Source organism: Echinococcus granulosus, assembly GCF_000524195.1.
Source record: "Echinococcus granulosus chromosome Unknown EG_S00042, whole genome shotgun sequence".
NCBI lineage: Eukaryota > Metazoa > Platyhelminthes > Cestoda > Cyclophyllidea > Taeniidae > Echinococcus > Echinococcus granulosus.
Genome location: NW_020170422.1, coordinates 201,184 through 214,337, shown reverse-complemented (window position 1 = coordinate 214,337; position 13,154 = coordinate 201,184). Strand labels below are relative to the sequence as shown.

Sequence of the window (13,154 nt, the reverse complement as noted above, 5' to 3'; positions counted from 1 at the left end):
AACTACAAGCACAAATAGCAAGCATAACACCTACAGAAGTGTACACACAAAACCACATCTAAAAAGATTAAGTACGAAATACACATCACGATACACAATAAAGGAATTTTCAATGTACATGTCACCAAAAGACCGTCCTTTCAAGAAGGTCAGAGAGCCATCCGCCAAACCCACGGCTAGTGCCGCTAGCGTCGTTAGCAATGACATTTCGACACTGCGGTACGCCGCGATCCGGGTCCACCTCAAAGATGTCTGCGCCGTCCATCAGGTAGGGCTTCATCGGCTGTGGCTTCTGCCGCGTTTTTAGCTGCCCTAGTGGTGGCATTGTACTTGAGATAGAGGCGCAGCTACTACGTACAGTGTTACGACGTTGGATCGCGACTTGAGAACAACTAGAAATAGAAGGATGAAGGAAGAAGAAGCAATGAACCGATTTTCAAAATCAGAACTCTGTAAAGGAATACCTAGAGTAAAAGTAAACAAGAACAAAACGCAAGTACTTAAATCTGAAAACCAGAGAGGAACCAGGACAGACTTACAGCATGGGTGGAACCATCAAGACAGTAGCCTAGTGAGTAAACCCTGCTAGGCGCGCATTAAATGCTAATGCGAGAAGTAGGCGTCATAGGTATTTGGATTAGGAAAAGTTCGAAAATGTTGCCGCATTAGAACACTAAGTAAACCTATGAATAATAAAAAATAACACAGTGGTAAAAATGAAACAACCGCGAAAAAGCAGATCAAGGGACGCAAAACTTCCGATTTCGATAAGGAAAAGAAAAGTGTTGCATTTGTACACGCAGTGAAGTGGTGAACTTCAACACTGACACCCATACATGATCAGAATTGCATTGGAACACTGTACAACAGCGAATGGGAGCAATAGCAATCACAGCACCAGCAGACGCGTAGTTAATGCAGAAGGGTAAGAGTTTAAAAAAAGTATCTGTATGTAAAAAAGCTGGGAGAGTGGGACAGAAAAGCAACAGCACTACTCAAGTCATTAAAAGATCGGAAACAAATCAAATGCTAGTAGTACTTGGTATTAACAGACAAAGAACAACATTAGATGATAGGCCAATGTAAGGCATTAAGGGTTATAGAAAGCAGAGGAGGGAGACAATGATTGCGAATCTGAGGTAAAACCATGGATCGAAAAAGATACCACGAGAGAACTTCAGTAACAGAATACGATCAGTGATATACCGCAGGAGCAACAACGGAAGGAAATTGCTTCTCAGAATGGAAACTAAAAGCAAGTTGAACTAGGCGAAAAATTAGTAGGGTAAAAATGAAAGCCACATAACTAACTGTACACTCAAATTACAAATTACACGACAGAAATGATTCCAAAAGCAACATAGATATTGAAAAAATAAGACGATTCAGATAAGAAAAAAAATGCAAAATATAAATGACGACACGACAGTCGGATGGGTGTACAAGCCTTAAAATAACGCATTACGGCTTGCTAAGACTCAATGAGATCTATTTAAAAAAAACCTGCGACAGGCAAAAAACGTCGCGTTTGAGAACAAGAAAAGAAGGAACTTGCGTCGACTTCCGCCTTCGGATAAAGCAGGCAGGTATATCAGTCAGACCACTTTCCGAAGCCAACTGTTGGCAAGCGACGCTAACCTTGTCGAGAATTTGTTCCGGCTCAATAGTATCCACAGTCATCACGATGACACGACACTTATTCAGTTGGAAAGTTATGCTAATCACTCCTTTAATGGTGAGTAGTTGAGACTCTATCACCTTTAGACCGAACTATAAAAAGAGAAGTAGAAATACAATTGTTGAATGCAAATTTTTAGGATGCAACAAAACCACACCATATTTATTTTTCCGGATAACTGAACAACAACGGAATGAAATTTGCGCTGACATTTCAAACGAGATACTTTTGTGCCTGACCTAAAAAGGTTAAATAATCACTTCAAAACACCTCTTCAAGCAGTGCTTCGTAGAGTAAAGGTCCTCGTAAAGACTATGAGCAAGTCCCATCACTTCTGGTGGGATGTTCTCATCCTCTTCCTGAAGCCTTAGAAGTTGGTCGCGCAATCCATGCAACCTCGAAATATAGATTAACCCATTTTCGCGCTTTGATAAAGCAATAAATGTCTGCAGAATGATGGGTAACTTGTCAGTTACCTCAAGAATACCCAGGACTACCGACGGACATTCGTTTGAGAGCAAAATCACAAGACCGCTCAATGAAGTTGCATCCTAGATTGCAATAAACCTATTAAAACATACTGTAATCAATGATTGGCAACGCAAATCGTCCAAAGCGATTGCCTTGAACGACCCGACCAGATCCTGCATCTATCAAACGCGAAACGACGTACGATGCACTACATGAGTGGCTTACACAAACAAAAGCAGTAAATTATTGATTCCAGAAGCTTTGCAGTCAAAATGCATTGTCAAAGACTCAAAGGGCAAGTTAGATTCCTAAAAGGCAGAAGAATATTATTACGCTTACTATTTTGGCACCCTAACAGTCTTAAGTCTATATGAAAATATCCTATCACAAAAAAGTTCATTGTGCATTACGACTTGCCTCATTGTAATGGAAAATAACCACTGGCTTGGGTTTTTGCTCAAAATTGAGTAAATTAGACCAGAATATGTGTAATATTCATTTACCAAGCAACAAACACTGCAAAAGCATTCTGGTAATCAGTTAGGCTACCAAGTATTCTTACAGACAATTACGAAAATCTTTTATAGTCTGCTCACAAAAAAATGCAGGTGTCGGCCAACAGAAAATTATGTTGGTCTGTGTTTAAGTAGTTGTCGCATGATTGGACTGGTATGAGTTTTTTCAAATTATATATGACCAGACCTTTAAGTCGGGCCAAAGCTGTTGGCTGCACCTGTAAACCCTGTTGCGCTCTTCCCTTGATCTACCTTAAATGGCGTTTCGCCTTTTACCTAGGATACCTAAACTAGGTCTCAAACCTGGACAATTCTGTACCCGTATTAGTCGAACATTGGCGTCGCGACTAGCTTTATTTGTACCTCCACGGTCGTTCTCCACAAACGATCCTGATTCATTAAAGCCTGCAACAGTTTGTCTCTTTCATAAATGAACCCTATTGCTTTATAGCAGCGGAAGGATATTTTCGATGGATTTATACCTTTAAGTACGTTCTGTCTTTCTGTTCACTTTCCAAGATGAGATTCAAATATCATACTCTTCCGCCAGTGGACCTGGAGGTCAACATGTTAACAAAAGTAATTAAGCATTTCTAACTCCTTTGTACTTCTCAAAGACCACACTAAAGTCCAAATAAAGTTTCACATTGCCTCTGCAACATGGATTCCCGAACACTTAAAGCCCTATCTTCTCGAAAAGGTACGTTATATATCACCAGATTCACAAGTCCGTAGGAGTCGCACCGTATAACGAAGGACGGTCATTTCATTATTCAGTCAGATAGAACTCGATATCAGCTTCTTAATCAAGCTGATTGCCTTGAACGCATTCGGCGAATGATAAGAGAGCGGTTATCTGAAATGAACAAGCCCGAGGTGTCCGCAGAGACCCTGGAAAAGCATCGGCAGTGGTAAGCGGCAAACATCGTATTTCTCTCCTTTGCTTACTATGCTGCTTCGCAGTTGCCTTCTGAGCGTTGTCAATAGGTGTCATATGTGGTGTTTGTTCAGCCTTGTACTTAGTCATTTGTACCCCTGTATAGTTAAGAAGTTACTTAAGACAACGCACTATTTGGTTACCCTCTTACACTTTGCAACTTCAGCCGTATTCGAGAAAATGAAAAGCGCTTGGCCGTCAAACGCACCGACTCCATGACTAAGGCCTATCGACGAAGGCCGTCTCAGTGGGATTTATAGTAGCTTCTTTGCCACTTCTTCTTCATCCCCCTTCTGTACATTCGTAGTCCCAACCTCAAATAAATGGCGGATTTCTTACAATCCCGCTTTCTCATTGCTGAGTTACCTTGATTCACCTTTTCTTCCTTGGTGTTCGGCTGTTTTTTTCTTACTGGCTAATGATGTGGCATTAGTTTATCTGTTGAAATCCCCAAGCCTTTTTTTCACAGCAAAGCTTTCTTACACTTCATGTGGAGTCTCCTGCCTGCTCTTCAATACCTATCCGAGGGTCTTTTTTCAAAGCTCTTTCAGAAATTTTGCTTTGGAAAATACGTAGCTTTCGATGCTATACTCTTGTTGTATTCATTCACGTTTTTTTGGTAGTAAATCAAGCTTGAGTCCACCTCTAACTACCGCTCAGGAGTTCCGACTGCCACGTGGCAATTATCTGAATTGGTATTTTAGCGAGCTCTGACACTCGATAATGCCATTATGACAGTCGAGTTGTCGATGGTGAGGCAACACTTGAATCGCGGTTGGACTATGCTTTGCGCTTGCTCTCACGCGGTAGATGTCCACTGCTTTTGTCAGCTTAGTCAAGTTTACCTGAATGAATTCAGTGGGTTTCATTCTAATATCAGATGTCTGATCAAGAACCGACGCCATCGCCGAAGAAGGAAGACCTTTCCTCCGCGCGCCTAGGTAGCGTAGCCGTGGAGTGCAACAAGCTCAAGGACGAGTACGAACAGTGCTTCTTCGACTTCTTTCCCCGCTTCCTCTGCGGTGAAAAGTTCAAGGAGGACCCGTGCGCTTCTCAGTTGGAGGCCTATCGTCAGTGCCTGCGTCGCCACCTGAGTCGACATATGGGCGTGGATTTAGACAAACTCGATGCCCAGCACATGTCCGCTGCCGAGATGGCCGAAGCTATGGCTCAAGGGAGGAGTCGAAAGTCGTAGAGGTGATTAGTCGTTCCCATCCTGTACAGAATATTCGTGAGAATCTTCCATGCATACTAACATACACACACAACGGATACCCTGCGCCTGTTACTATGTGGTCTTTCTAATTGTGTGCACTTGCTGATCCCTTTTGACCAAGGGAATGTCCAGATCTGCTTTCTTGCGAATTGAGGCGTTACCAGGAGTCGTTGTCTTCTGTTCAATGAAAATGGGTTTTTTATAGCTCTTCAAGGCCGATCTGCCTATAATTCCTCTCATCCCTTGGCATCAAATAGTGTGAGATGTGTACCAACTTCGTTACCAAAGCATTCCAAAGCGCTTCACGTAATCTCCTATGGCCTTCGTGGACTTTGGTATGTGCAAACAGCAGGAATAGAAGTCGAAGAAAAGCCATCCGGCTCCTGGATTACGAGCTCAGAGGATATTTCATGTACTGATCCCGAGGTCTACGAGCTCCCCACTCGTCATTCCAGACTAGCGCTGTGTAAACTCAATTTCCTTCGTGACCGACTAAACTTCAATTAACGGTAGCCCGCTGCTAGTGCAAATGACATTCATCTGGAGTACATGTTGCAGGAGAGTAATATTTGTAATAAGTTCAGGTAAGAACATACACAAGGATGGACAGACGCATGCAGAGATATTACAAAGCGAGAGGGGTCAGACAAAGTGCAAAACGCTAGGACCAAAGAGGATAGTAAAAAAACAGAAAACAACCATCCTTTCCTCAAGCCTCATCCTCCTCCTCATCTTCCATAACCTCATCATCTTCACCTTCCACCTCACCACCAATTTCACTCTCGCCCTCTCCTGCTGTCTCATCAACACTATGCCCCCCATCCTCGTCCCGTTCCATGGGTCGTGACAAATGCTGCTGTGAATCAACTGGAATAGACATCTCTTCCTTTTTATTTCCTTCCACTTCTTCCGTCAGCATAGAAGGTGGTGGCAGTGCATCAGAAGGCATCTCATCCTCAATTGACGCCTTTATCCCCGTCTTCATCGTGATATCAGGCATTCCGGGCTGTGGAACCGGTGGGGCAGCCATAAGTGATGACTGCTGTTGCTGTAACTGTGGCTGCTGTTCCATCGACATTGGCGGAACCACTGAGGGCTCTAGTTTTAGTGGACCAACAACAACCATGCCGGGAGTCATCTCTGGTTGCCTCGTCTGCGCCATCGGAGCTGGACGCAGCTGTGGTGGAGCAGCTTGAATGAAGGGGGACGAAATTGTTGTTGTTGCGGAGGGAGCTGTACTTGTTGTGGTCGAATCTGTTGAAGCGAGATATTCGGTGGTGGGGGCTGCGCTGCCACTTGAGACGGTATTGGTGCCGTCTGCTGAACTACAACCTGTTGTTGTTGCTGCTGTTGAACAATTGCACGAGCCTGACTCTCCATGGTCTTAATCACCTCCATGTGGAAGGCCTGTCGGTCATGCATTAGCTGTTGACGAGCCTGCTCCAACATCTCGTGCTCCCGTTCAAGAATAGCCTCTAGTTCCTTCAAAAAATAATACAAAATAGACCAGTTATGTTAAACGGACTTTCAAAAGCGTATATACGAGACTAACTTGGAATTGTTTGAGCTTAATATCCAATTTCTTGAGCTGCGTTTCCACGAGTTGTGCGACTAGGCCCTTGATGCGTTTCTCCTCCACACTGGCTAGGTGTCGTGCCTTCGTTGCGGCTGCAGCTAGCGCACATGCTGCCGCAGTCCCCAGGCTATCAAGATTCGGTGGAAGGCTGTTTGTCGATGCCGTACCCGACTTCTTTTTGGCTCCGACCTCACTTCCACCACCATCCTCTGCTGCGCCCTTCACTGGTGCCACTTCATCTGCCTCCATCGTTGTCTGCTCAGATTTCCCCCCTTCCTCCGTTTCTGCCTCCTTTACCTCCTGTCCCGCCTCTCCCTCACTCCTGCTGCTTCCCTTCTGAATAATTGTGCTTTCATTCATCTCCTCCAGCGGTTTTTCTGCCGACTCTGAGGTTTCTTCTTTCGGCTGTTGCTGTTCTTCCTCTCCTTCTCCAGTAGCCCTCCTTTTGCTATCCTCCGACTTGACGATGCCAAGCTCATCGAGACCAAACTTGTTGGGATCCACCTCACGGCCCATGCGCACGGCGGCCTGAACGCGAGCTTTGTGCTCGTGCAGCAGACCCGCAGGAACCTCTTCCCGCATCTGAGCGTACTCCTTCAACGCCGCTGAAGCTGCGCTGGCAGCGACGCGTGGATCAACCACGGCAGCGAGGAATGCTACTGTGGAGAGAATGGGATTTCCCGCTTTGGAAAATGGGGGTTGGGGGTGGGCAGCGTCTGCCAGCGCAGAGCAGCAGATACTACCGAAATCACCCTCCAGATAGGCGTCTTCTATGGGCAGGCGAAGGAAGTGGAGAATGCACTCGTCTTGTGTGCGACTGCCTACGTGTTCCGCCACCTTGTTCCAATCGTCGCGGTACATTTCAAGAGCTTCAAGAAGAAGCAGAGTCTCCTGGTCCGTCCAACCGTCTTTCGTTGCACCCTTGGTGAGAATTTGATTGGTCACTATGGTAGCCGCGACTCCACCTGCCTCGCTATTGCCCGACAAATATTGATCGCTACGGAGGAGGGGATCACCGGTTGATGGTGGAGGACCACCACCTACAACCGACCCTACAGGCAACGCCTGTCCTGGCTGCACTGTGGAAGGCCGGCCCTCCAAATCGAGCTCAGGCTGTTAGGAAAAGCAAACATTTCATAACTGAGTGGCACCGTTAAAACGGGTTTTTAATAACGTGAATGCTAACTGTCAACAATTGTAAAAGTGTAAAAAGTTTATTACTAGGATTCAAGAGAAAAAGTAGATCACCACAGCTCCGATGTTCGATTATAATTACACCATTAAACTGATCTTATTTAACTGCTGCTTCCAAGATCCAAGAAGGTAATTATCTTTGGACCAATAATATCCTACAGGAATTGGTGCAGCCAATTACCATAACCCGACAAAGAAGCACGTCATATCTGTTACACCGGCCCAAAACAAGAGGGTCGAAACGTTACAGACATGTGACAATGGAAGCGATCGTCAAACTCTCTCAAAAACTTTGCGGAATAGACAGCTGTTTGGTATAATCAATGAACCAAAAGACTACTCCGAAAAAAGGCATTGATTTAGAACCTGAGCTAAACATTTGAGGAGGCAGCTAAAGGAAGTACCTTAGAGAAGATCATAGGTAACTTTCCAAGCCACCTTGCACGGAATCATAAAAACAGTAAACCTACCTTAACGCCAATTTTGGTCTCACTGTCAGTCCCCTCAGTCTTTCCCAATTCACCGACCTGTTCCTTGGACTGTTTCGCCGCTTCTTCAGCAAGGGTTGCCATAGCGGCTTGGTTCTGGCTTCCTAGAGGCTGCAAACCGCTGGCACTATCGGTGAGAACATTAAAGTGGGCGGTAGATGGCGGACCGAGGCTTGCAGCAACGGCAAGGCGGGCGGCCTCAGAAGGCATTTGCGAAGCGCCGCCGGATGGTAATAGTGGAGCAGCAACCTGGTAATTGATCAAACCCCATTGTTCGAGGAAAGCGTGCACGCGCAGCACGCTGCACACATCGCCTGTGAGGTTACGTCGACACGCAGTAAAGGTGAGATACTCTTGGGGGTTGAGACGGTATGTGTCGATCATGAAGTTGCGGTATGCCAAGTAGGTCTCGGGAGTCTTGCTCTTGTTTTTTCCGTTGAAGAACTCGGGTAGAGACCGACGTTCAATGGCGTGAATAGCGTTGTAGTCGAACCAGGCGGAGTAGGAGGGCACCACGATGCAATGCGCCTGCTCGATCACGCTCAAGTCGCCAGCTCCCGCCTGATCACCGGCGCCACCGCCGACGACGTCGGTAGCTCCAGTGGCCTCGCTGGTGTGGTCTGAATTTATGTGGTGGTCACCAGCAGCTATAAGAGTAGGAAATTAAATGAGGTGAGCATGTACAACTTTCTGTTAAGTGCCGGCAAAAAAACCGGCGTATTCAGCAAAGTGCAAAGTGAATTAGGGGCTTTGTGACTAAGGATAGCAAAGGTCAAAGGTGAATTGTCTGTAACGGGTAGCGAAGAAAAAGGCAAATAGATCAAGGACCAGAATGAATAAAAGGCAGGAAATACACTTATCCCAATAAGTTTTTCCACAAAGTTTAGCAAATCCTAGCACGAAATGAGACGGTGCAATATATAACAGATAAAGAACAATTTGATGCCAATTATACAAAAAGTGGATAGACGAAATCACCAGGAGAGCTACTGCTAAAAATTTCCACAAACGCATTAGTCTAAAACGCTTGAGGTCCTCTTGCTACATTTAAAAGCTTACTTCTAATTTAGAGAAATTGTTTTCATGAAATCGTGTATAGTTACCCGTGAGATTATATGGTCTAGTGGCAGCAACTTATTCTCACCAGATGTGACGCACAACAAGGATAGAAGTCGGACTCCGTCGGTAATTAAAGCACGGAATCGCGTTTATTCTATTCACTGAGTTTATAGATAAGGAAAAATCACATAGGCAGCAGGAAAGCCTATGTCCTGGTGAGCAGGTAATCTTACAGAGAAGCAGTAGTACTGAGTATCGGCAAAGCGAGTCCTGCTGAATAGCTCAAACATGGAGGCCATAGCAACTCATTGAGGACAGATCAGTAAATGACAACAATGATTTAAATAGTAGCAAAACTGAAGAAGAGGATGAATTAAAAACAAAATGGAGAATGATCGTTGCTTGCAAATTTCTTCATGTTTGAGGCATCATAGAACGATCATAATACACGTGCGAGTTGGTTACAGAAAAGAAACTCAAACATCTATCAATATTTCCCATGGGTTTCGGATAAGCTACAAGAATACCACTTCTCATGCCGCCGCGTAAATGGAGACTGTGGGGTTTTGACTGGACCTAAAACCCACAAACATTTGTAGGAATAAGAAAACAAAATTTCCAAAGTAACTCATAAAACAGAATACAGAAGCGATTTTCGAAAAGGAAGAAATGCAAAAGCAGGTGTGTTTTACAAAGTCGAGAAAAAAAATGTTAAACGAATTATTAGAGCAATAAAAACGTAATAGGACCCGGACAACACTTGCTATATTGCAGAAAATGAACGTCTTAAACGCATTCATTTATTCAGGGATTAAAAAACAACAGGGATAACAGGTGACGCGCCGTCGAGTGGATTTAATGAGTTTCACAGAGCAGTCTTTAAAAGACTATTATTAATCAAGGTCCATTAGTGAAAACATTATAGCATGAAGGCATACCACAACTTGGCCTGTTTCATCAGTGCACGCGAACAGATTTAGAGCAAAAGAAGAACAACCAGCACCCCCAATATACTTACATAGATCAGCCGTAGCAAGAGAGGTGCGCGAATTTCTCGATGTCATGCTAACTGGAGTGCCAGGAGCCACTTGAGTCACCTTGTTTGGCGGCTCCGGATCGTCCAAAGAGCGTGTCAAGTCGCCCGTGTCATTGGTGTTCTCATCTTTCTGATCCTCAGGTGTAAGTTCCATGTAGTCCTGTCAACAAAAGGAAAATGGAAAACGAGTCGAATAAATTGAGCAACGCCCAAAAGCGTAGCTTTCAAAATCACTCACTTCCTTTTTCATCTTCCTGGCGGAGGAAACAAGCTTGGAAGAAGAGCCTGAGGGAACAATGGAACCATGCCGGCGCTTTTTGCTACCAACACCGCCACCACTACCACCATAGGACTCACTCGAAGGGGAGGGAGACCGTTTTCGCTTTTTCTTGTAGCTGGATTCAGAAGGCGTTGGCGGGGCGACAGAAGGAGCCGCAACTATGTGTGGAGAAGCAGAAAGGGAGGAGGCAGAGAAGGAGCTGGTCCAGGTGGAAGCAGGAGTTTGCGCTTGTTGAGCATTTGCTGCTTCCAAAAATTCTTCATCTATCAAAGGATTGGTAGTGAGAAAAAAGTAACCCAAGCTCAAAAGGTTAAATAGTTTGTAACAAAGAAACCATACAAGAAAACGATTTGCGAGGGCGTACGGAACCACCTGGGTGAAGGAAATCCTCCTCCAACATCCACTCACGATGATCAGCAGAGTAAAGAAGCCACCTTGCATCGACGTTCCAAGGCGTACCTCCGGGCACTCTGGGTTCAGGTTCGATGTTTAGTGGCCACTCAACAGGAAGATCTGCAAGGGCCAGAATTATTTCCGGCAAAAGACTGGAGTATATCAAGCTAAGAGGAAAAAAGCTAAGACTAACTTGTGTGCCAGCTATCAAAAGAACCCGGAGAGAAAAGCCAATGTAAGAGGAGACCACGACCCTCCTTAAAGATGGGACGAAACCGTTGACAAACGGAATCATCACGACTATCGCCGGGCCAATTGTCGGGAGGGGGATGAATGCAATGGGTTGATTCCTCAGGGGATTTGGCGATAGTAGCGCCCAAAAACATAGCGCCCTCTCGCAATCGACCGAGAAGCGGCTGTACGAGCACAAAAAGAGAGCCAAATTACACAAAATCAAGATATCAGAATTAATAAACTATTCAAATGCACCTCATTAATGTTAGCAAAATAGACACAAGGATTCGACCACAAGTGCTGATGAGCCAGTTCTCGTTTTATATTGTCAAACATTTCCATAAACTTATCAAGCCTTGGAGAACTAAAATCCAACTTTCTCCAGCCTTGATCGTGACGATATCTCAAACAGATAAGAAATATGTAGCACAAAGAACCACCAGGTTTGAAGTCGACAAATAATCTTGATGGAAGTTTTGGAGAGGAGGCCTTAGAGAGAAATAAGAAAAATATACTACAGCCTACATTCCTTCCAAAGTGTTGTTCCTGAAACATCAACAGATTGTAACAGAGACCGGCAAGGCTTTTGTTGGTCGGTGGTTCAGCCTGGGTATATTTTTTGTGATTCCTTGTGAGCCAAGTCCTCACTGGATCAAAATTTGCTATAATTTCGGGGTTTTCATAAAACCTTGAAGCTATCCCACAATCATTCGGACGAGGCAAACCCATCTCATGGGATATTTGTACGGAAGGAACCAAACGAGCGGAGTAATGGAAGACCAATTTAAACAAACTTGTGATCACAATGCGTTATACTAATAACCCTTTAAAAGCAAAACAATATATTTGTTTTACAAAGGTATACTAAAAAAAGGCATTAAGTGACCTATTAAACCATTGCGAGATGAGTTTTTAGAAATATATGCGAATGGAGCAGAATCCATTTCTTTCATTGATATTTTCACAATAATGTGTAGCGTCCCGAGATTCCCCTGTTGACGGAAGAAGACATAATACTCGGGCATAATGTGTATTCAGCACAGATGTGTTTGGGCTACTGGCATGGCCCATAGGCCAGCCCAGGTACTAGAAGGCAAATTTAAAAGTTCAAAAGTGGCGCTTTACCAATAGCGAGGACGAAGCCACCATCGCATTATAATAGTAGCAGCTTGAATCGCTTTGGTTTATGAAGTTCTTTTAAACTGTTATTGGTTGCATACTCTAAGGCGAAAACTGAATGATCTATGTTGTCTCCACTTGCACACGGATTTATCTTAAAATGAGCAACTTTTGTGATTCTTACGGCTAAATATCCGAAGTTAATGTGATGAGAGCAAAATATTGCTCTCTGGCAAGTAAATTAGTAAAGGATCTTCAAAGAAGGACAAGGTGCCTACTACATTTTAAAAACATCCCAAGCCCCTGCTCAACACGAAGGCAGTTATTAAATAATCCGGCCTTAGAATTAAAAAACTTGAAAAATTATATATATGTTTCTACATGCACTTGCTGATTTTTTACGCAAGCGATGCTTCTCTTAAGTCCTCAATAAATGAATGGAACCCAGGCAGCCATGAGGGAGCAGCAATAAAGTTAGAGCATAATAGCAGAAAGACTGAAACGTGAGACATTGGCATAATGAAACTATTTTGGGTCTCCTACTAGACAGGCCCGCCTCTAGGTTAATGCTTTTAAGATGAGCGATGGGTATTAGTAGTGCCTTCGTAGAAGACTATCCTTTAATCTCGAGCAAAAAAACTAGTGACTTTTCCTTCCACGGCATAGACTAAAATAGTGCAAAATTTTAAAGCAATGATAATGGCGAATTAGATCGGAAATGTGGGGATCGAAGTCCTTCCTACGTTCAGGCGGTTAGAGAATTGTTTTTTGACCATCAACTACTTGTGATGGCTGATGAGGAAAATTTTTAAAAAAGAGTGCCAAAAAAGAAACGTTAGGGGAAAAAAGAGCTATGTAGTGCTTGAGCGTTTGTCAAACTGCTCGAGTAGTTCAGTGTTGGCATGTTATATTACTACTCTATGCCTTGAACAACGGGTCAAGATAATGGACTGCTCCC

The 13,154-nt window shown here is 44.2% G+C and overlaps 4 protein-coding genes across 4 annotated transcripts; 2 read left to right on the top strand and 2 right to left on the bottom strand. All coding sequences in view use genetic code 11, as the record gives it.

Annotated features, from left to right (window-relative positions):
- Positions 1-121: 121 nt before the first annotated feature.
- EGR_05571 (Armadillo repeat-containing protein) lies at positions 122-2,328 on the bottom strand (the record flags this gene model as incomplete). The annotated part of the gene is made up of 6 exons (XM_024494820.1): positions 122-392; positions 1,562-1,770; positions 1,836-1,917; positions 1,949-2,124; positions 2,155-2,229; positions 2,260-2,328. 6 exons carry the CDS (start codon positions 2,326-2,328, stop codon positions 122-124), a joined length of 882 nt encoding a protein of 293 aa, XP_024350740.1.
- A 593-nt stretch (positions 2,329-2,921) lies between these two features.
- Positions 2,922-3,861, top strand: EGR_05570 (Immature colon carcinoma transcript 1 protein; the record flags this gene model as incomplete). The annotated part of the gene is made up of 6 exons (XM_024494819.1): positions 2,922-3,077; positions 3,119-3,152; positions 3,184-3,243; positions 3,282-3,364; positions 3,400-3,575; positions 3,768-3,861. 6 exons carry the CDS (start codon positions 2,922-2,924, stop codon positions 3,859-3,861), a joined length of 603 nt encoding a protein of 200 aa, XP_024350739.1.
- Positions 3,862-4,481: 620 nt separating this feature from the next.
- On the top strand, positions 4,482-4,796 carry EGR_05569 (hypothetical protein; the record flags this gene model as incomplete). Its single annotated transcript, XM_024494818.1, has 1 exon — positions 4,482-4,796. The coding sequence occupies one exon, from the start codon at positions 4,482-4,484 to the stop codon at positions 4,794-4,796; it is 315 nt and encodes a 104-aa protein (XP_024350738.1).
- A 730-nt stretch (positions 4,797-5,526) lies between these two features.
- On the bottom strand, positions 5,527-11,806 carry EGR_05568 (SWI/SNF complex subunit SMARCC2; the record flags this gene model as incomplete). Its single annotated transcript, XM_024494817.1, is given in 9 exon segments — positions 5,527-6,008; positions 6,026-6,299; positions 6,370-7,506; positions 8,058-8,722; positions 10,153-10,330; positions 10,409-10,713; positions 10,823-10,963; positions 11,037-11,259; positions 11,333-11,806. 9 exon segments carry the CDS (start codon positions 11,804-11,806, stop codon positions 5,527-5,529), a joined length of 3,879 nt encoding a protein of 1,292 aa, XP_024350737.1.
- Between the last annotated feature and the right edge of the window lie 1,348 nt (positions 11,807-13,154).